Source organism: Vicia villosa, linkage group LG2 (assembly GCF_029867415.1).
Source record: "Vicia villosa cultivar HV-30 ecotype Madison, WI linkage group LG2, Vvil1.0, whole genome shotgun sequence".
Classification (NCBI taxonomy): domain Eukaryota; kingdom Viridiplantae; phylum Streptophyta; class Magnoliopsida; order Fabales; family Fabaceae; genus Vicia; species Vicia villosa.
The window spans coordinates 101,279,005-101,302,857 of NC_081181.1; the positions used below are offsets into that span (position 1 = coordinate 101,279,005).

The 23,853-nt window shown below is 33.6% G+C and overlaps 3 protein-coding genes across 3 annotated transcripts; 1 reads left to right on the plus strand and 2 right to left on the minus strand.

Moving 5' to 3' along the window:
• Positions 1-2,186: 2,186 nt before the first annotated feature.
• On the minus strand, positions 2,187-3,920 carry LOC131649670 (uncharacterized). Its single transcript, XM_058919422.1, has 6 exons — positions 3,791-3,920; positions 3,523-3,687; positions 3,017-3,436; positions 2,773-2,912; positions 2,405-2,633; positions 2,187-2,311 (listed from the first exon to the last, which is right to left on the minus strand). Exons 1-6 carry the CDS (start codon positions 3,918-3,920, stop codon positions 2,187-2,189), a joined length of 1,209 nt encoding a protein of 402 aa, XP_058775405.1.
• Positions 3,921-8,930: 5,010 nt separating this feature from the next.
• LOC131646529 (putative pentatricopeptide repeat-containing protein At1g69350, mitochondrial) lies at positions 8,931-11,968 on the minus strand. Its single transcript, XM_058916549.1, has one exon. It carries the CDS (start codon positions 11,749-11,751, stop codon positions 9,268-9,270), a length of 2,484 nt encoding a protein of 827 aa, XP_058772532.1. The 5' UTR covers positions 11,752-11,968; the 3' UTR covers positions 8,931-9,267.
• A 2,384-nt stretch (positions 11,969-14,352) lies between these two features.
• Positions 14,353-16,706, plus strand: LOC131649671 (uncharacterized). Its single transcript, XM_058919423.1, has 9 exons — positions 14,353-14,493; positions 14,583-14,850; positions 14,933-15,151; positions 15,245-15,338; positions 15,474-15,612; positions 15,696-15,853; positions 15,955-16,075; positions 16,150-16,320; positions 16,554-16,706. The coding sequence occupies exons 1-9, from the start codon at positions 14,353-14,355 to the stop codon at positions 16,704-16,706; spliced, it is 1,464 nt and encodes a 487-aa protein (XP_058775406.1).
• The last annotated feature ends 7,147 nt before the right edge of the window (positions 16,707-23,853 follow it).

Consider the following 23,853-nt stretch of genomic DNA (forward strand, 5'->3'; position numbering starts at 1 on the left):
TGGGTAGTGTTTCTAGAGAATTCTTGTAGTATTTGGAGAGTCTAGATATTTCTTATTATTGTAATATTCTCTAGAATACTCTTTGAATTTCTAGGATTAAGAACTCTCTAGAATTAGTGAGTCTAGAGTTCTCCTTAGAGTAGTATAATTAGAGATGTAATCCTACACATTTGTATCAAGCAAAAAATACAAAGTTCTCTCTTCCATAAAGAATTCTCCTACTTCTCAAATTTCTATTCAAGCCTCCAATATTTCTAAACATTTGTCCTACACACAAAAACAACCTTAATTCCAACACACATGCCTTCTTGGAATATGGAGGCCTATGGATCTCCACACCAAAAACTTTAAAAATGATATACTCAAGGATGGATCCTGAACAGAGAAGCTTAGAGGCATTAGCACAAAGAGAAACAATAGAATATATAAAATGTTAATAAATTATAAAATTACTATTGTTAAAAAATATGAATTATATATATATATATATATATATATATATATATATATATATATATATATATATATATATATATATATATATATATATATATATATATATATATATATATATATATATATATATATATATATATATATATATATATATATATATATATATATATATGTGTGTGTGTGTGTATAAAATTAAATAAAATAAAGTAGAAGATATATTTTTAATCGAATGACTTTCATCGCAATTGAGTGAAATAATTAGAATAAATATGATTGATATTTATGTTAGATGCACTAAATTATTAGAATAAACTTTTATAAATTTGATTTCATAGTTTACATATTTTTTTCATGTTTTTCATGCATTAATAACAAATAATATTCGATATTTTTTAAATTATCAAGAATAAATATTTGTCCCACACTTTTTAATATTTATGAGCGATAAATTTGCTTCGTGTTTATTTATATTAATCAACAAATATTTTTTATATACATTTCTGTATTCATAAAAGAAAAATATGTGTCTTATATTTTTTATAAATTTATAATCAATGGATATTTTCCCGTATTATTTTATGCTTGTGTTCTGATGGTAGTATTTTGTATTTTTCTTGTGCTTTGAGTATTTACTTGTGATATTTGATAAATATTTCTACCATATTATTTTATTTTATGTATTTAAAATTATTTAGTTACAAATATTTATTTTATATAAAAAAATTATAACAAGCTAAAATAAACTAATTGATTTGGAATCAAATTGAGGATTCTCCAGATAATATCTGCTTGTGAGGTTCGCATCTTTTATCAGGTTGGCGAGACGCCCAACAAGCCAGGAACATAGCTGCTCCTATAGATCAATCGGTAACCAACCCAAAGTGGTGTAAGCCACCCAGCGGTTGGCTAAAATGCAACATTAATGCATCTTTTTCTAGTAATAAGGTTGGTATAGGTGCTTGTATCAGAAATGATGAAGGTATGTTTATTACAGCGCGGACGAAATGATTTTCTCATATTACTGATGTTGATACCGACGAAGCTCTGGATCTCTTGGCTGCTATTAATTGGGTTTTGGACCTCGGCTATGATAATGTGGTTTTCGAGTCGAACTCTAAAAGTGTAGTGGATAGTGTGACTATTCCTAAGCCAAACGACTCAGTTTTTGGCGCCATTACTCGAGCTTGTTATCAGATTCTGACTCACTCTACTAGGAACTTTCAGGTTAAGTTCATTAGAAGACAAGCTAATGAGGTTGCTCATGTTTTGGCTAAGGCGGCTCCATCTCTTGCTAGTTTTCATATTTTTAACGATGCACCTACTTGTATTTACAATCTTATTATTAATGAAATGGTTTAATTTCTTGCTGTAAAAAAAACAGATAGTTATTATACGTTGAATTGCGACTCAACGTCTCTCTTGAATGACTAGTTTCTCAAAAAAAAAACTATGTAAAACTATTGAGTTATAAAAATAGAATTAATGTATTACATTTTTTTAATCAAAATATTAATTTTGTGAAATTCTTTAGAAACATACAATAGTTAATCATGTATATGATTTTATGATATATTTAAATCAATCTAAATTTTATTTTGAAGATATAAAACATAAAGTTAAAATAATAATTTTTTTTCATAAGCAACTCTTTGTATAAGAAATTAAGTACTAAGGGTACTCAAACCCTTACAAGAGAGAACAGGAAAAACCTGAAAACCATCTAAAATCAACTACACCAAAAACGAATTTTTAAACCACTCATAAAAGGTACACGTAATTCTATCCTTAGCTACTATTGCAAGCCACCACCAAGTATGCCAAAGGATCAAATGAAATATTTCCTCACTGTCAAAAACTGCATTATTGAAGATTATATCATTTCTATGCTTCCATATACACCACCAAATAGTAACCTATATAGCTCCCACCCTTTTACATGGCAACTTACCCGACAACGAATGTACACCCATCAAAAGTTGGCTGCAACAATCTACAGCAAGCTGGTCATCTAAATCCAACCAATGAAGTAATCTTACCCATAGCCTATGGAGCTTTGGACAGTGAATAAACAAATGATTTGGCTCTTCAATATGTAGCTGACAGAAAACACAAAGGGCTTCATGATTCTGCATTATGATCCCTCTACACATGAGTTGTTTCCTTGCCGGCAATCTATCCTGTAATAACCTCCAACCAAAAATCTTTAATTTAGAAGGAATATGCACCCCCCCAAATCACCGACAGCCCCTAGTAACTACCTTCCTCCAGCACCTCACCACCTTGATTATGCATTTACACTTTATAACAAGATCGTACCGTAAAACATTTTGATACGTCAAAAGGCCATATGATCACGTCTCCAGAATTAACATTCAATTGGATATCAATTAACATGCTTTCAGCTCTTCCAATTCTGCAGACGCCTCCAAACCTAACACCTCTACAGCTCGGGGAACCTTCCAATACCAGAACGCATCGCTCTAGTACCCCATATTGCTAACAGTGTCGTTTTTGAAAGAAATTTCCTAATACAGCCTTGGGAAAAGCTCAGTCAGTCTACATGTGCCTAACCATCGAGAGTTCCAAAACTGGGTAACATTCTCGTTTCCTACTTTAACTGTCATATTATACAAGATTCCTTGATGATTAGTACACAACTCCATTAAATTCCTCGACCAAAATGAATCTTTTGAGTCATAGAAACCATCTTCACAATTCCATAATCTTGATTTCAAATCGCCATATCTTTCCTTTATCACACCATACCAAATAGCTTCCTCCTCAACCAAAAATATCCAAATCCACTTTGATAATAATGCTTTATTAAATTTACCAATATCCTTAACACCAAGTCCCCCATGTTTTCTTGACCTGCAAACAATATCCCATCTGACCCACGTCACACCTACCTTATCCACCACACCTTCCCATAAGAACTTCCTTTGCATTGCTCTAATATCCTTAACCACTTTAGATGACACTTTGTATAACGACAATTGATAACTAGGGACTTTTAATAACACACTATTCAAAATGTGACTCTACCACCAACGGATAGCAGTCTACCTTTCCAGGCCGGTAGTTTTGCTTTCAACGACGTAATCACCGGCTTCCAAAAAATGATAAACCTTTGATTACCACCCACCATAAAACCCAAGAACTTGAGAGGAAAATGGTCAACCTTGCATCCAAGGAAAACTGCTGCTACTTGCAAAAAAAAAGTGGAACAGCCTACACAAAAAATTCATGCTTTTACTCAAGTTAATTCTTAGTCCATACACCATTTCAAATCCCCTAAGTATAGCCTCCATTTCCCACAAATTAGTCCAGGAACCTTCCCCGAATAGGATAGTGTCGTCCGCAAATTGTAGCAGGCTATACTCTACATCAGTAGCTACTTTAAAACCTTTGAACATACCTACCAACGAAGCCTGCCTCACCAAGCCTGCAAGACCTTCAGCCATAATTGTGAATAGAAAGGGAGATAAGGGATTTCCCTGTCTTAAACCCCTTGTAACAAGAAAAATCTTCTGCAGGACTTCCATTCACCTGGATAGACATCATAGTAAAAACAACAGATTTCGTCCACCTCATCCATCTATCTCCAAATCACATGCTTTTTAACATAAATCGCAAGAACCTCCATTCCACACAGTCCTACGCTTGAGCAAAGTCTACTTTACGTATCAAACACTCCTTCTTATATCTCTTTGCATAATCCACAATATCATTTGTAACCATAACTCCGTCTATGATCTGTCTTCCTGGAATGAATGTGGTCTGGTTACCCACAATATCCCAACAATTTCTAAAACATTCCAGGTTGAATCCAACCGGACCTGGACTTTTGTCCCCTTCACCTTCAAATATCACCTCTTTATTTTCTTCCTTTATAAAAATCGCCTCTAGAAAATCAGATTCTTGAGACGACAATTGTTTAAACAAAATATTACGCATAACAGGTCTTGTAATATCTTGACTCTGAAATGTGATAGCAAAATGAACCTTGATTGCTTCTTTTACTTCTGCCACGGTCCCCACAACGAGTCCTGCACTATTTTTAACTACAATAATAGAGTTTCTTCTATGCCTAGCCTTCATAATATTATGAAAAAATCTTGAATTGTTATCACCCTCTTTCAACCATCTGTACCTTGACTTTTGCTGCAAAAGAATCTCCTTCAAATGAAGATTTTTCAATACAGCTTCCTGGTTCAACCTCCTCTTATTATAGTCCTCCTCCGATACTTGGTCACCTAGCTGCAGAACTTGAACATCTAATTTGTCCATGGCTTCGACTTCCTCTTCTATCTTCAAATATATCCACCCAAATACATTATAGTTCCACCATCTAAGCCTTCCTCTCAGAAACTTAAGTTTCTCTTTTAGCACAAAAGCATTACTACCTCTGATAACAGCTGAATTCCATTCTTGCTTCACAAAACTTTTAAAATCTTTACGATCATACCAGCAACGATTTACCGTGAAAACTTTAGGGCCCCAATCCAGCCTGCTTGAATTCAATCACACAGGTTTGTGATCCGAAATATCTCTCATTCCTATTTCTTGAGCCACGACTCCCCATTTAGAGATCAACCCTTCAGTCAACAAACTTTTATCCAATCTACTACACGCTTTACCATTAGGTTTAATCCACGTGAACTTGTTACCTATCAAGTGCATATCAACCAACTCCTTATTTTTTATGAAAGCCCCAAACTCCACCATTTCTCCACCTCTACTAGTATTCTCCTTACCCCCCTCTCTTTATTTTTAATGGAATTAAAATCACCACCAATCACCCAATCTCCCTTATCAGACTTATGTTTCCAAGCTAATAGGTCTTCCTAAAGAGCACTTTTCTCTACCAAACTACAAGGAGAGTAGAGGTTAACGAAATAGTAAATCAAACCTTTGCTAATTTCCTTGATACCCTAGAAATCCTTTGCTTGAAAAAGTAAGATCAGTTTGGAACGCATCCTTCCTCCAGATTGTCAGAACACCCCCCGCCCTACCTTCAGCATTTCTGGACAACCAATCAAAATCCTTCGAACCCCATAAACCCGAGACCATTGCTTCTAACATCTTCGCCACCTTTGTTTCTTGGAAAAACATCACCTTTGGACACCCTTTCCTACAAATTCTTCTCCTTTTAGCAGAATTGCCACACCCACGTATATTAAAGGTGCCAATTATCATGGGACACCTTTTGGATCCACCCATTGCCATCCCCCCCGAAGTCTCTCCGCACGCACATTGTAACACCCTTCTAAACCCCGCGGCAATTATTAAAATACTCAAAGTAAAACATGAAAACAAGGGTGCCACAATTAAAAATTAAAACCAAATATAATTCAATTGTCATGCTTTATTAGGAATGATTCATCAAATAACAATCACATGTTTATCACAGCGGAATAGTATAACATCACCAATACAAACCAAGGGAAACATAATCCAAAACCAATAAAATAAGGTATAATGATTAAACTCTAAGGCTATTGTTCCCATTGTTACAAGACCAGAGCATGACCGACACGACCCAAAATAAATGGATAAACTCTACAAGCTATCCTCACCGAGCACCGCTACTCCTCAATCTGAAAATTATCAACATGTAAGGGTGAGTCTCATTCGCAATTAATAAGTATTATACATTCATAAGCAATAAAACATCATAGAATTATTATTCACCCAATTACAACATGTATTCAGATTTCCAAACAATTAATCAAACAACCATGCCAACAAACACATCACTGAACACGACACTAAATCATTCAGTCATACTATATCATTATGCACATGAATGAACTGACTCTATGAATGTGGTATCATACATGGGCTAAACCCATCCGACTGATCTATTCATCACCAAGATACAGCCCAACCGACACAAATTCCACACAATGGGAATTATGCCCACCATTTGATCCACAACATCACCGGGATCCATCACCAAAAATGCGTATGAACGAATGCACACATATGACATACTTATAACATCACTGATCCGATGAACGACATCGTCTCATCATAACTCACCATTATCATCACCAGCAAAGTATGTACATGTCTCAGCATCATTCAAAACAAATTATTCATCACCAGAATAATCACAATAATATTCTCACCATATTACCACATTGTCACATTCATCAATATATGCACACAATGTATAAACTCACCAAAAACAATATCGATTAAAATGAAACATCATTATCATAACCAATTCACCAACATAACACCGAATAGTGAATTCATATTTTAACACTATTCAACAATCATGTAATACTTACATCACACCAAACACAACATCAACTTAGCAAATACATTGCCGCAAAGCCACTGTATAAATACATTTATTACTTATTCATACAAGTATAATTCACCACCACAAAATACCGGGTTTTTAAAATAAAATTGAGCTACTTCTGTTTAAGCTATTTTATTAGATAGAAAATTAAATTATCTTTCCAATGCACAAAACGACGCTTAAAACGGACTTACAGTTCGAAAGTTATGAGTTTTAGAAAATAAAATATTTTTCCAAAAAGCTACCGCGTAAAGGGTTAGGAAAATAGCGTAGCGAGTTACGCTTGATAAAAAAATCATTTATTTTTCAAAAACACTACAGCGTAACGGGTTACGGTCCTCAGCGTAACCGGTTACAAGGCTCAAAAACTCAATTTTTAGTTGTTTTCCACTATTTTAATGGGTTACGGTCTTGAGCGTAATCAGTTACAAAAACGTAACATTGCTCATTATTTCAAAATTTCATTCCGTAATCGATTACGGCCTATCCGTAACCAGTTATAGACAACCTGCAACACAAAATTCAGCATTTTGACAGCATTCCACCATTTCAATTCAATTCCAATTCGAGCCAATACATACATGATCACAAAATAGCACAAGAATATATATTATAACACACATATGACATGTTTTATGGGTCATCTAACATCATACAACTTATCAATCATGCCATTGTATCAAATCAACTCCGAAACCCAAAATTCCCAAAACCTAACATATAATTCAATTGAATCAAACAACAATCCTAATCAATTCTACTACCTTTGATTGTATAATAATCACTAACCCGGTGAGTCTCCCCTTACCTTTGATTGGAGTTCTTTAAGGTTCTCTTCTTCCTCTTCTTCTCCTCTTTCACGTATCTTCTCTGTTCTCCAACTTTTGCTCTTTTGTTTTTCTAATTCCCCTTTTCACAATTCCTCTATTTTATGAAAAATAAAATAATGATTAGTGAGGCCTACACACTTAGCACCCCCTCTCTACTAATCACAATCCAAAAGCCCAATTACTTTATTTCCATAATATTTCTCAATAATTTACCAAAATGTCAATTAATCCAACTAAATAATTTAAATTCTAATTAAATTAAATAATGGAAAAATATGGGGTGTTACACACATTGTATATTGTTGCATCCCAAAATTTTTCCTCCTAATTTTACTTCTAACTGGCTTAAGCTTTACATTCATTTGCATCTTTTCATTAGGGCATTAACATAACTCATGCATCATTAATCAATAAATCTGGCCTGGGATTAAGGATTTTGAAAGGTTAGGGTTTCATTGGTGCTTTGAGGCTCTCATCCTCATTCAAGCTGCAAGGGTTATTCCTCATCCATATTCATTAAGAACAATGGTTAGGTTTTTCACCTCATGATCATTGTTCCTCATCAACATCATGCAAACTTGTTTTTCTCCAAAGGGCGTGAATTAGGGTTTATTTCCCTACACAAGATTAAAGATCAGGGTTTCATCTAAGGTTGTGGATTCTCCTTACAAATTAGGGTTTTCATCTATTATGCTTGAGTTTGGCAAAAATACTTCAACAGAGATTGACTTGTATTAGGCTTGGCTCTACAACCATCATGGGCCTCTTCTCTTCAACATTTGATTTCTTTAAAGAGGGTGTCTTGCCCTTGACCAGAGGATGTTGATGGCTCAGTCATTTAAAGATTACTTGATCAGGTGGATTTCTTGGCCTATGGTTTATTTCCCTATTAACTTGATGATCTCTTGGATTTCTATGAATTAGGATTTCCATGTTGGGAGTACATGATGGCTAGTTGATTGCAATGATTCTTTGGATTAGGACTCCCTTATCCGCAAGAGTTGTTTTAGCCAAGGTCCCTCATGAGCTATAGACTTGGGGTTTACATCAAATGCAAGTGTTTACTATTGAACGCTAAGGTTTTGTTACCACATATCATTTACATTGCTTTAAGGTTTCATCTGATTCGTTTCATCATGCAAGTTTGATTCAACTAATTACGTGTGATGCTAGTCATGATTTTGGGTGTTATCCAAGGACTTAATTTAAGTTTATGTGGAGTTTTTGAATCATTTCAAGTTTAAGGCATTCATTTCCAAGTCCAAATTATATGTTCCATTCACCAATATTCAAGTTCAAATTGTTATCAAGATTTTAAGGGCATTAATTCATTATTCATTCATTCCAAGTTTTACAAATTCATCATCATTATTCAATTTCAAGTCCATGGTTTTCGAGACATACCATATTTGTCCAATGCAAGGTTTCAAGTCATGATTCAATGTCCATTATTTTTCAAAGTCCATGCAAACCAATTCACACAATGCCTCTCATTTACAATACATTTTGTTCACATTAAAACAACCCCATTTTGGACTCTCCTTCCCTAATAACTATTTCAAATTTTACTCAAACGAAGGGATCATAAATAACATTTTCCTAAGGACATGAACTACCTTAACGAAGGAATCTCAAATAACATTTTCCTAAGAAATTAATATAATTCTAAAGTAGGACTGATTTATTCCCAATGCAATTGCTTGCTTCTCTCTGCAAGTTATAAAAACTAAAATCATCAAACAACATAACAGCCTTAGTACTATTATTATACATATAGCATTCTACATCACATCCTTGTTCCTGTGTCAAGCTTTGAAAATTTTCTAAAAACATGCAAATTTCTTTCATTTGCCATTCTGAAGTATCTCCAGCTCCAAATCTATAGATTTTCCTGTCTACCTCTATTGTACTGTAACCGGGTACCTTCTTCAGTCCCATTCCTTCCATCTTTGATCTCACCTTTCTTGATTCATACCACTTCCCTCCTTCGGCATATATGTTAGATAACAAAGTATAGTAACCTGTATCATCTGTACTTAATCGTCCGAGTTCTTCACCGATGTTCTCAATCACGTCCATCCTCCCATGTATTCGACACCCGTTAAGTAAAGCTCCCCATATGCTAGCATCTACCGGTGTGTGTATTGATTTAATTATTTCGTATGCCCCGTTGATATCACCAGCACGACTTAAAAGGTCGACTACGGAGGCAAAGTGTTCTTGATTGGGAACTACGCCGTAATCCCTCATAGAGTTGAAATAAAGTTTTCCTTCCTCAACAGATCCGGCGTGCCTGCAGGCGGATAAGATATTCATGAAGGTTACTTCGTTTGGTTTGATATGTGAGTTAACCATTTTAGTGAAGAGTGAGATGGCAGCGTTTATTTGACCGTGTATGCCATGAGCAGCAATCATGGTACTCCATGACACCACGCTTTTCTCGAGTATGCTATCAAAAACTCTTCGGGCTGTTTGAAGGTCTCCGCATTTCGCATACATGTCTACCAAAGATGTATTGATATAAACATCGTTCTGATTACCGGTTACGATGATCATATGGTGAATCCATTTTCCCTTATCAAGATAACCCAAATTGGAGCAAGCTTGAATTGCACTTAAAAAGGTTACTTCGTTAATCTCGAGGCAGTTTTCATACATCTCATCAAATAGGTTGAGTGCTTCTAATGAAACGCCGTTCTGAGAAAACCCACAAATCATACAGTTCCATGTCACAATGCTTTTCTTCCTGATCTTGTTAAAAATTTTGTACGCCGAATCCACGAAGCCGCATTTTGAATACATATCCATCAAAGAGTTCTGAACAAATTCGTCGATGAAGCCTCTTTTCGTGACATGGCCATGTATCTGTTGTCCAAATTGTATCGAACCGGCACTTGCACTTGTTGAAATTGAGCTTGCTAAGCTATATGAGTCTGGCATTAGCCCTTTTGCCACCATACGCGCAAAGAGTACCATGGCATTATCGTTTAAACCCTCGCGAGCATAAAATGATATGAGTGTATTCCACGATACAACATTGCTGTTTCCTATTAAATGAAGCAGTTTCTCACAACTACTTATTTCCCAGCATGCTGCATAGAAATCTATCAGCGCAGGCCCAAGATCAAGATCAGCAGCATCCATTGCATGCCTCAAAACAAAGCAATGAACTGATTTTCCCTCTTTTAACCAACCTAATCTAGCGCAGGAATTCAGAACACTAATCATTGTCACTTCATTGGGTTCCACCTCTGAATCTTGCATCTTAATAAAAACACCTATTGCCTCTTCAAAACACTCATTTTGATTATAAGACGAAATCATAGAAGTCCAACACGAAGTACTCCGATCAACAAGACATTCAAAGAGCCGTTTCGCTTTACTCAAGTAACCACACTGACTGTACATAACAATAAGAGAATTACTCAAACCACCATCACCAATCATACCTTCTCTGATCACATATCCATGAACTGACTTAGCCAACCGCAAGCAACCAATTTTAGCACAAGCCTCAGCTATACTAAGCAGAGTAACCGAGTCAGGTCTAATCCCCTCAGAAACCATCGACCGAAACATATCCAATCCCTCTCTATAAACCCCATTCTCAACATAACACGAAACAACAGAACTCCAAGAAACCAAATCTCTCTGACACATTTCATCAAACACCTTCTTAGCATCACTTAAAGAGCTTAATTCCCCATACATTCCAAGCAACGATGTTCCAATAACACGATCCTCGCTAAACCCAGATTTAACTATCCTCCCATGCAACTTTCTTCCAATAACCAAGTCAGCAACACCAGAAGCAGCTCTTATAAGAGAAGGATACAAAAAACTGGAATTTTGAGTGAGGTGAGAAGAACCCATATGAATGTGATGATTGTAAAGAGAAAGAACTTGGTGAAACAAGTGGTTCCAAAGGTAACATTTGATGAGAACACCAAACATGAAGGAATCGGGAGATGGGTATGTGTAAAAAACGAGTCTTGAAGATTGGAGAGAACCCATTTGGGAATAGGATTCGATGAGCTTTGTGGAGGCAAGTGGGTCATTGTGAAGGCCGGTTGTTACGAGATGGGAATGGAGCTGAGTGAGTTGTCTTAGGGTTGAACATGACCTGAATAACGGCATGTAAAGTGTCATTTTTGTGGTGTGTTTAGGTGGTTAATGGTTGAAGATGGTGAAGAGGAAATGGAGTGAGGAGGTTGAAGAGAAAGAGGTGGAGAGACATTCTAGGTTTGACGGAATTACGACGCATATTGCACTGGCATCAAGAACAAATGACGATGGAAGAAAAGTGTCATCGGTAAATCCTAGCGGGAACGACAAAATATAGACGACATGTTGAACTTCACACGTAAGAGGGGGTCAACTCCAAAAGGTTTGAAAAACGTTGTTTAAAATAAAATTGTTTTCTAAATTAGAGTTAAAAACATTTAAAAAAAGTTTTAAATATTGTAATGGAAAAATCGTGGAAACTAAAAGATAAGGGAATAGAGATGACATCGAAAATCGAAAATTTTCAGAGGTTCGGTCTAAAAGATGTGAACTACTTATTTCTTTCAAGGATTGATTTTGAAAGTATCTAATAATGTTTATGAATTTTTACAAGGTTAAGCTCACAAACCCCCTTATACAAAAACAAATGAAGTTTTAGGTTAACTTTCAACCAAACAGCGAATAGTGAAATGAAGCGGTTAGTCCTCCTTTCAAATACGTCGAAGCTTCGAGCAGTTAGTTCCCAAGATAAATCGGAATTTTGTACGGACTTATCTCGAACTAATGTGGAGTTTTGAATTGACTATCCTCCTAATCGAACTGGAGTTTTACACGGGCTGACCATGAACTTAACTGAGATTTTACATCAGGTTGATATCCAACTAACTGAGTTTTTAATCGGGTTGAGCTCAAGAACAGATTTGAAGATTTTTCGCTAAATATCTTCAAGAACCCAGAAAAGAGTTTTTCCTTAAGTGGCTCAACTCACAAACCCAACAAAGACTTAATGATAAATCCCCCAACCAAAGATTTTAACGAATTTATCTTCGAACCCAAACAAACAATCTTAAGGAAGAAAGATTCACTGAAGAGAAAAAAAAAACTCTTGGTGAATTTACGATATTACCCTTTCTAGAACAATTATATCACTTAAACACATGAACCTTTCTCAAAGCACTAAGGCCAAATTTATATGAGAGAAAGAAGAAAAATATTTTGTAGAGAGTGAGAAAGGTGAAAAATATCACTTTCTGTATGTAAAAAAGTGAGGGGAGAGACCTTTATTTATAGACCAAAGGTTGATTCAAAAAAGGAAACCATTAATGGGCAAAATTAATTGTCTGATCAACTGGGTACTTATTCCAATCGATTGGATGACCTAAATAATCGATTATTTTTGCCAATGTAGATAGATTTGACAGAGAGAGAGAGAGAGAGAGAGAGAGTTTTGTTTTGGAACCTGAATTAGGTTTACGTATATGGTTAGGAATATTGAATCGGTGATGTTAATCTTCAATACGGAAGCACACGGATGAACCTGCAAGGTTAGCACTCAAATGCCAAAGTTAATTCAGAATTCAATATGGGTGTAGTAAAAGTGGAGATCAAAAAAGTAATTTAGGCCATTCTGGAGTGGATCACCATCATCAACATCGATTTAGGCCTTAGCTTCTTGTATTTGTGGTCGTCCCATAACAGATATTCATTACCCTTTATTAAGACAATGTCACAATCGATTATGGACACATTTTTCTCTTATCCAATTGATTTGATATATGGTACAATTGATTGGACAATTTAAAACACAAGTCTTAATCATTCTGAAAGTTTCCAATTTATCTAGCTAGGCTCCAAAACATCAACTACCTAACAAAGATTACAACATACCACATAACACCCTAAATTACCCTTCTTAATACTTTTTTTTTCACTAAGCCAAGCCCTTCATGGTAACTTACTAAATCAAAATATCTAGCCAATCACAATAATCTAAATAGACAAGTGGCATACATTTCTCAAATTTATCTATCTATTATAATATATAAAAAGTAAAGTACCTGATAATTACACTTTAAGCCCTCTGATTAAATAACTAAAACCGTTCAAATTCCATGGGTAAATTTGTCCTTCTGAAAAATAAAGCCACCATATTCATTTGACATTAAATGCTATCTATTGTGTCACTGTTTGATTGGTTGGTTTCATTTTTATTTATTTGGTTTTTTCTTTTTTTTATCTATTTTATTATCTATTTTATATTATATTATTTTATTATTTTATAATATAGGTGAAATAATGTTAAAAGTTGCATTGATAATATAAGCCAACCCATAATTACTCCCCTACACAATAAATCCCTGGCCACGTGAATCAAAGAAAAAAAACCATAATATCTGGCTTGGAAAACACAGAACTCCATTTCTTCATTAACTGCAACCTTTAATTGTTCAACAAACCTTTTGTGTTCCATAGGCTGCATAAAACATGACCAAATGCATAACCATGTCTAATCTGCTGCATCTCAGTACCCTGTGATTTTCTCTCCTCTTCCATCTCAAGACAAATCCTTCGTCTCCATCACCTCCGCCCCGTTTTTCACTCCTCCTTCATCTCAAGACAACACCTTCGTCTCCATCACCTCCGTCTCTAACTTCTATTAAACACTATTTATATTCATCTCCATTTGATTAATCTTTGATGATTAATTGATATTTCTAATTTTCTTGCAGTGTTTGTATGTGAATCATGTCTCGCCCAATTGAGCCATTGAAAGAGATCAATGATTCAAAAGATTTGTGGAAGATCACTGTTAGGTGCAAACATCTGTGGACTGTCACAAGTTCTTCAAACAAAGAACACATGGAGATGGTTTTGGTTGATTCTAAGGTACTGTAACAAGATAGGGTTCCCCAATAATTACTTATAATATGTTTTGTGTGATTAACCACTGATGATGAAATGTTTATTTCCTGCAGCGTGATATGATTCAGGTTGTTGTCCCTGCTTATTTGCTTTCGAAATTCAAATCTGAAATTGAAACAGGAAACTCTTATATCATGCAAAATTTTAAAGTTGGGAAGAATGATTTTGCTTTTAAGTCGACAAATCATACATACAAATTGGTTTTTTGTGGGTCAACTTCTGTTAAGAAAGCAGAATTTCCTGATATCCCTCATAACTACCTTAACATTATTGGTTTGAATTCCATAGTTGAAGGAAGGTTTCAATCAAATTTGTTGGTTGGTAAGTTCCCTACACCCTAATTTTAGGAATTATAATTTTTTTTGTTGAGAAACTTTAACCAATCCATTGTTTTTTTTCTTAGATTTGATTGGAGGAATCACTGATATCACTCAAACCCAAGTTAACGGTGACAACAGCAAGAACATAATAGTTTTTTCTATTGTAGATGCCAGCAAAACAGTTGTACAATGTACTCTTTGGGGGCAACTTGCAGTTCAGCTATATGAGTATTATAAGAATAATAAGCAAGCCTCTGATATTGTCATTGTGCTAATCAATGCAAGGGTTAAAGAGGCTCAAGGTAATCATGCATGATACAATAGTTTAGATGTAACTGGCTATTTTCTTTTATATCCAACAGTTCTAACTGTTTCTTCAATTTCTTGTGATTCAGGAGGATTTCCAATTAGTGTTTCCAACACATGGAATGGAACGAAACTGTTGATTAATGACCCTGCTATTGAGGAAGTCAAGAATCTAAAAGAAAGGTACTAAAGCATGTGTCTGTTTCTTTATATATCGTTTGGAATGCTTATTGATCTTCTTCTTAACTGTCTTGCATAATCATTTATTTAACTTGATGTTGATTTTAATATATTAAATATTGTGTTTACATTTTTCAGACTTGGTGTTGATTTTCCTTTGTTATCATCTTCAAGTGTACAAGTTGAGGCAACGCAAAACTCATTTTATTCTGACTATGACAAGTTTGTTTGGAAGGCTGAAATAATGAGTCTCTCTGAAATAACAAATCTGCAACATGTAAGAAAGATTGACTGTTTCCTTATACTGTTATTGTTCCTAAAGCCTCATATAACTGTCATTTATACTGGCCAACTTTGTAGGAAACAACCTGTGTTACCGTTGCTACCCTCGATAAGTTTGATGCTGGGCAGATTGGATGGTACTATGATGGATGTGTGGAATGCACAAGAAGTGTGACTGCCAAGGATGGAAAGCTGAAGTGTTTTAAAGAGCATATTAGCCCAGAACCTGTGCCACGGTATACTTTATATTCATCTTCCATTTCCAACTGGTAATGTTTATATTTTCTTACAAACAGTGTAGATTGATGTGTTCTCCTATGTGCCATGAATCATTTAGGTATAAGCTTGATATAATGGCTGTTGACGGCAGTTCGAAGGCAAAGTTCGTCTTTTGGGACACGGACTGCGTGAAGTTGATTGGGAAGTCTGCTCTTCAAATGAAGATGGATTTAACTCAGGTATGTAAATGTTGCATACAACAGTATTTGAATCAAGTTATTTTTAAGGTGTCTAATACTTTTTATTCTCATAGTCTGGTGATTACGATCCACATGAATTCCCTTACGAACTTGACTCAATACTAAAAAATGAATTGGCAATTAGAGTTGTTTATCAGCCCAAAAATGGTCGACTTTCGGTGATTGGCTTCAAAACTGATGAAGATGTTCGTTATAAAATTAAGGACAGTTTAAAATTTGAAGAGGTAACCTTTGTAATCTTCGTTTGATGCGTGCTTAGTTTTCTTAAGTTGTACACTAACTGTTTGTTATGGGTTGCCAGACCTCAAAACTTTGAGCACCAGAACCTCTGTCCCAAGATGATATGAATAGCATTTCTGTATGTATTTTTTACATGTGATATTCTTTTTATGATGAGTAACATAACAACTGTGACATAATTATAAATCTTATGGTTGCCTTTTTTAATTCATTATAGGAACCTGTATCTGCATCTGCAGAAAATGACCTGACCATTGAAAATTCAGGGCTCACTCCATGTAAGAGACTTATAAATGAGGCAATAGAGGATAATGATAGTGTTCAACAATCATCAACCAAGATGGCCAGAGATATTAAAAAGGAGAAATAGTTGGCTTCAAATTTGCTAAGTTTTAAATTTACATTCCCGTTGGATAAAGACAATTACTTTATTTAAGTTGTTGAATGTTGTTTTGTTTTGTTGTTATGAAACTGAGTTTATATCTATTGCTGGAATTGACGTTTTATAAAGACATAGTTATTCGCAATTTGAATTTCTCCATTTAGTTATGATATAGACAGGGGTTTCCTGGATTTGAGTTTATCATGATGTGCATTGTTTCAAATATACTCCTGTTTGAAATGTTACTAATGAATTTAAAATTGAGTTGCTTAAATGATATACCCTTGCTGTCATATATTAATTAAGATTTCAATTGACCGAATTCTGAAAAAAGTTAGAAAGTTTTATCTTTACCACTGTCATGTTGTATTGGTATACTTTTGTATATGCTTTTCAACTGATAGTTGAAAAACAAACATTCTAATTAAAAAACAAACTATCTAAACAAGCCTAACTATCCCTATATTAAAAAAACATAAACTTTGTCATTTAGAAATCCTGACATTGTTAAATTGAAAATACCCATATGATGAGTAACAACGTAAATTGCTGCTTTCAGAGGTGATAGAGGTGATTTAACTGCTTATAGAAAATATAATTCTAAATTGCAGTTTTAGAGGTGATTTTTCAAAGTTGTCAAATTCAAGTGTGCAAGTTACTGCATCCCAAAAGTCATACTACTCAGACTTTGATAAATTAGTATGGATAGCTGATATATCAAGTCTTGCATAAATAGGGATTTTGCAAAAGGCAAGAGATCACATCCTTTAATCGTATACTATTAATATTGTATTGCTTACAGTAAATATATATTGGTTTTATTTGTTAGGAAACTACATGTGTAACTGTTGCGACTCTGCGTAAATTGAATGTTAGCAAAGCCGGATGGTATTGCGATGTATTTGTTGAATGCACAAAAAGTGTGACTCCGGGGGATGGAAAGCTTGAGTGGTATGCAAAACACATAAGTCCAAGTCCCGTGCCCAGGTATTGTTAAAGATTTTGCTGTATTTGTTATTTTTTTGTATATTTTATTATGGCTTATGAGATTATAACTGTTGTCGGTTTAAACTTGATACATTCGCAGTTGACGATTTGTAGAATGTGTAGCTTCTTTGAAGCTTGAAATCTTCAACAAAGACGATGAAGATGATGATGATACTTAATATGTAGCTTCAGGGACCTCTGTCTGTCTCAGCCGATTATGATCCTTCTATCTCAAATACTAAACTGAAACCTGCTAAGGGAATTTTAAGTGATGCTGCTGAGGAAATCGAAGGTGTCCAGTTTTCTTCGACAAAGTTAATCAAAGATATCAATAAGGAGTGATATCTGATGGCTTATTTTTTAAATTGTGTTGTAACCAGCTTTGTAGGATATTTTCTTTTGGTTGAAGATTTTATTTTGCTTTATTTTCTGTGATTCTTATATTATGGGACAAATTAAGTGTTTAATTTTAACCTATTGTATTTCTTTCTGATTTCGGCGCGAACTAAGTTTATGTGGTATTTTCTTTATAAAATACTATTTTTTTAGCTGTTTGAAAATTATTGTCTATTTATAGATTGGTTTAATGTTTGCATATTATATATATATATATATATATATATATATATATATATATATATATATATATATATATATATATATATATATATATATATATATATATATATATATATATATATATATATATATATATATATATATATATATATATGTATGTATGTATAGTAGTTTCATCATGCTTAATGTGTGAAGACTCATTATATAATAAGCTTTTCAAGATGGATAAAAAAATATAGAAGTATTTTTTCTTTGCGAGAATGTGACTCTGTTTTGTTTGCTTTTGTTTTTGTTCGGTTTTGATGAGAGAGTAAGATGCGTTGGTTTTGGGAAGAAGCAAATAGTATGGTTTGGTGAATCTGTAAAGAGACATTTGAGAAAGATGAAGAGGGAAATAATATTGTTCCGTTTAGTCGATGGACTCAAAATAAGGCTGGTGGTGGAACAAAACCAAAAGAATTGAAATGGCTTTGGATAAATCTGTTTAATTTTTGTTCCAAGCGAAACATAAATAAGGCGTGGGAAGCGAAATACTAAATCTGTTAATTTCAAATGAATATGGTGGCTTTATTTATAAAGAAGACGAATTTAACCATGGAATTTGAACGGTTTTAGTTATTTAATCAAAGGGCTTAAAGTGTAATTATCAGGTACTTTATTTTTTATATATTATTATAATAGATTTGTAATATTTATTAGGAAAAACAATGACATTGAGAAAATCAAGTAATAATAATATTGATATCCATAATTTTGAAGTAATATGAAAAAATATAATGACAAAGAGATGATCATCAAGAGAATAAGTATTCTGATGCAATGAAACACTATAAAAAACTTAATTTGATACAAAAAATTTATTGTTATGCTTTCGAAGCTCACAATTAAAAGAAAAACCAATTCAAACATACTGTTTTGTCATGCATTTTATCAATTAAACTATATATATATATATATATATATATATATATATATATATATATATATATATATATATATATATATATATATATATATATATATATATATATATATATATATATAGTTGCTATCATTTTTTGAAAGATCACCATGAACAAGCATTCAAGCATACAAACATTGTACTATGAGCAACAACACTATAAACATATCAAAGAGAATCAAATGAGGAACAATTGTAAAGAGCAACATATCCATTACAATTGCAGCATACATTTCAATTGCAAATATGTCAAGAAGCAACATACATTAAAATGAGAAGAATATAAGCAACAACACAAAAAACGTATCAAAGAGAATCAAATGAGGAACAAATGCAGAGAGCAACAGATCCATTGCAATTGAAGCATACATTACAATTGCAGAGATATCAAGAAGCATCATAAATTTCAATGAGAAGAATATAAGCAACAACACGATAAACATATCAAAGAGAATCGAATGAGGAACAATTGCAGAGAGCAACAGGTCCATTACAATTGCAGCATACATTACAATTGCAGAGATATCAAGAAGCAGCATACATTACAATGAGAAGAATATAAGCAACAACACTATAAACATATCAAAGAGAATTATATGAGGAACAATTGCAGAGAGCAACAGATGCATATATACACTATGTCAATTAGAAGAATACTAAATCTGTGAAATCACACAGATCCATATATAGATCATATTAAGCTTGAACCAATATATTGTAGCAATAAATCCAGAAATCATTACAGTCCAATGCTAATCCTAAATTATAATTAAAACAAACTTCAAATGAGGAAATAAACTAATCAGAAATGGCTAAATTCAACATCTCCTGAAGACAGATGAATGCTAAGCTTCAGTCCTTCAAACAAAACAAAACCTGGACTAACAAAACACTGCCACCATATGTTTTCCTCATCAAAAATTCCTGCACTGGACAACCATAAAAATGTTAGAAAAAATGGCAGTTTCTTACATATCACCACATAAAATTCTGAATGTCAATGTTATACCATAATTACACTAAGACACATATCACATACCAATTTTACATGTTGGAAACCAATTCTGACCAGACCTTCCATTCACTATCATACAACATACAAAGTTGATTACAATATGGATATAGAAGAACGAAATCTAAGAACAAAAGTAAATATTAGTATATCTAACTAAAATAATGGCATACCTTTCAATTTCTAAATCGATATACACGATAGACAGTCCCTCGCACACATCCACGACTCTGTGATTCACATCTAGCCCCGCGCTGATCATTACATCTGCTACAGATTGAACATCGTCAACTACAACAAACCATAGACCAAGCTTCTTTGCCTCATGTTTTCCCCTCCACTTGATTTCAACCATCTTTCGTTGCCACACACCTACGATATTCCTCAGCTTCTTCTCCTTTTCCCATATGCATGCATCGCTGTCCGATACGCTTAAACCCAAACTCACGCACAACTTGGTCACCTGACCTTTCTTCCATCTCAAGGACCTACGGAGATCCTGAGACAATCGTCTCAACTTCCTTTTGAGTTTTGACGGCAAATCTCTCCCACCGATCATCAACCACAATGAATTTTAAATTCCTACATAGATAGAAAGAGGTCTAAATCAAAATCAAAATGTTGAAGAAGAAACAGAAAGGATAAGATTGCCGATGGAAGACAAAATTTTCACCTGCATGCTTTGGCGATTTCGGATGAGCGTGACATTTTCAGATGGCCAAGTTTGGATGTTGTCGCTACTCAGCTACTGTCTCTCGGAAAGCACTGTCGAGTATATATTTGTGAGCTACAACACTTATCCCAGTGATACAACTTCTACAAACGTGATGTATGTGTTCCTTGGAACCCGTTCAGCTTCGTCTTCATAATTGCATTGGTCATTAATTGACACCACTTTTCCAAATACCAGTGACATATTAGGTAAACGTGCAACTGTTGAGATCTTCTAAATATATCAACCATGTTTAAAAAATATACAAACAGTATTTAAATAACAATTTAAACTTACTTTGTATTAATATATTAATATAATCTCCCACCATTTTTTCCTTAATGTTTAATTGAATTTGTTAATTGACTAACTATATAGAATATTGACTTATGACTATTAATTAAATAATGTAATATAATCTTTTTATTATTTTATTGATATGTTATTCAAAGTATATCAGCAATATTTAATTAATTGTATCAAAATTTTATTTCTAAATTATGTTTTTTTAAAAATAATTGTTATCTTTAACTAAATTTTTAGTAACAAGGATTTCTTATATGTTTTCTATTTTATTTAAATATGTTATATCTGTTATAATTGTTATTTTTTATTAACAATTTATTTATTCCAAACATCTTATGATTATAAATGAGTTATAATTGTTAATATTATTATATTACCACCCCTATATATTATTATTGTTATATGCATTGTTTTGATTTTCCAAATCCATATATGATAACTTTGTAATCTATAGAAAATACATAGGTGTTATGAACTAACTTTGTAATCTATTTCTTATATCGCATAACTTTTTTTTTTCAATAATTAAAAGGTCTTTTTTATTTATTTAACAATTATTATTATTCTTATATGCTTGTGTGAAATTTGGACCAATCACATTCATTGTGTGATGGAACAAGATTGATTGTCACAAGATCGGTCAATCATGTCATTGAGGCAAAAATTATTTCTGGCAAGAACATAGATAACCTTTTTTACATTCCTCGAATGTCTATATCCCCTTCAGAGTCACCGTGGCCATTTAAGTTGATTAGGAGACAATTTCCACTACCACAAATGTTGTATACAAGGAGGTTTTCCAATCACTTTGTTAGATGGTAAGCTTATTCTTCTTTTCCATCTTTGTAACTGTGTATGAAACACACAATGTATACGATGCATGTTGTTGGCTGGTTGCAATCATACAAGAAGATAGCATCTGATATCTATACCAGCAAATATGTTTATTGTTTTTATTTTAAGACATAAAAAATTGAATGTATTAATAGCTTTTTCATTGTTTTGCCGTTTTGTGTCATGTGTTTAACATTTATTAATATTTACTAAAACTTGGAAAACACTTAGGCTAAATATATGTCGTTAATTTATATAAGGGAACATTACAAGTGATAGACTGATTCATGTAATATCATCCCGACCAGACCCGTGCGATAGCACGGGTTTCCTACTAGTTGGATAATGAGATGTTTATACGGTGGATTTGCTTCTCACCCATTTCAATATCTTTTCCTACTTTTACACACTTTCCTTCTCATTCATTTCACTTTCATCTGCTTCACATTTGGAGTTTCTTTCTCTTTCCCTACTATCAACAGTTACCGAGGCAATGCTCTCCTATTCATTTTCGTTCTCTCTTCCTCCTTACAATAATCCCATTTATGTTGTTCTCGCAGATTATCTTTGATATACTAATGCAGATTTTTTGTGTTTCGGTGTTTAACGGGGTTGTTGTTTTGTAATCGTTTTAGTCTAGCTGTGTTTAACGGGATGTTTTTTCCGATCGTTTGAGTTTGTGAACCATTGAAGTTTTTAACGAGGTTGTTGTTTTGTAATCGTTTCAGTGTTGATGTGTTTAACGGGTTGTTTTTTTCCTATCGTTTGAGTTTGTGAACCATTGAAATTTTTAACGGGCTGTGTTCTTTCCAAGCACTGTAAATATCAAAGAAACTTTCTGAACCATTGAAGTTTCTGTGTTTCAAGAGCTAAAAGTTCCGGTGTTTCACATTTTGTGTTTCACATTTTCTGATGTAATGTAAAAATGTAAACTTTATCAATCTTGGGTATGACTTCTTACTTTCTGTTATTTCAGATTCATGTTTTTCTTCTTTTTCTTCTTATATGTATCAATCATGGTGTATAATTGTGAAACTTGTGTTCTGTTATCGTTCGAGTTTGGAAAGATATTGTTGTTCCGGTGTTTAATATTTTCTGATGTAATGTAAAAATCTAAACTTTTTCAATCTTGGCTATGGCTTCTTACTTTAGGTTATTTTGTTTTCATGTTTTTCTTCTTTTTATTCTTATTATTATCAAACATTTTGTAAACCTTGAAACTTGGTATTATGTTCATCTTTTTTCCGAATCCATTTCAAGTTGAAACGAGTGTTCCCATGTATATAACACTAACATATGTTTGTGTTTTTTTCCAGTTCAAAACAGCAATCATGTCTAGGGCTCCAATCATGATAAGTGAACTGAAGCCGGAGCTGAATGTGCGGAAAATTGTTGTGCGTGTAGTTGATATTTGGACTGTAAAGGAGCGCAACGGACAACAACATCTTGAGGCTATTCTGCAAGATGCAAAGGTAATTTGAAAGTTCACTATTTGCAATGGAGAGATTTTCTTACAAAATAAATGCAGTGTACAGAATTTTTTTTGATTTCTTTACTACTTGCAAATGAAAAGGACAAATAATGTATCCAAAACAAAGATTACAAAGTCATTGCATCATATACATGTGAAATGTTTAGGAATTTGAGAGAAAATAAGATATTGGTCATTGTTAGTCCGAAGCAGACCAACCAACTTGGATAGTATAATCCGCAGCTCAAATGTGCAAACTGGAAACTCCATCAT

Bases quoted from the DNA above. Each gene is read 5' to 3' on its own strand.
- LOC131649671 (XM_058919423.1), top strand. From the start codon at position 14,353: ATGTCTCGCCCAATTGAGCCATTGAAAGAGATCAATGATTCAAAAGAT. The intron at 14,851-14,932 runs GTAAGTTCCCTA...TTTTTTTCTTAG, and splicing joins TCAATCAAATTTGTTGGTTG to ATTTGATTGGAGGAATCACT. The intron at 15,339-15,473 runs GTACTAAAGCAT...TACATTTTTCAG, and splicing joins GTCAAGAATCTAAAAGAAAG to ACTTGGTGTTGATTTTCCTT.
- LOC131646529 (XM_058916549.1), bottom strand. From the start codon at position 11,751: ATGACACTTTACATGCCGTTATTCAGGTCATGTTCAACCCTAAGACAA.
- LOC131649670 (XM_058919422.1), bottom strand. From the start codon at position 3,920: ATGGCTGAAGGTCTTGCAGGCTTGGTGAGGCAGGCTTCGTTGGTAGGT. The intron at 3,688-3,790 runs GTTCCTGGACTA...TTTTTTGTGTAG, and splicing joins CACTATCCTATTCGGGGAAG to GCTGTTCCACTTTTTTTTTG. The intron at 2,312-2,404 runs GTAAGTTGCCAT...TCAATAATGCAG, and splicing joins GGGTGTACATTCGTTGTCGG to TTTTTGACAGTGAGGAAATA.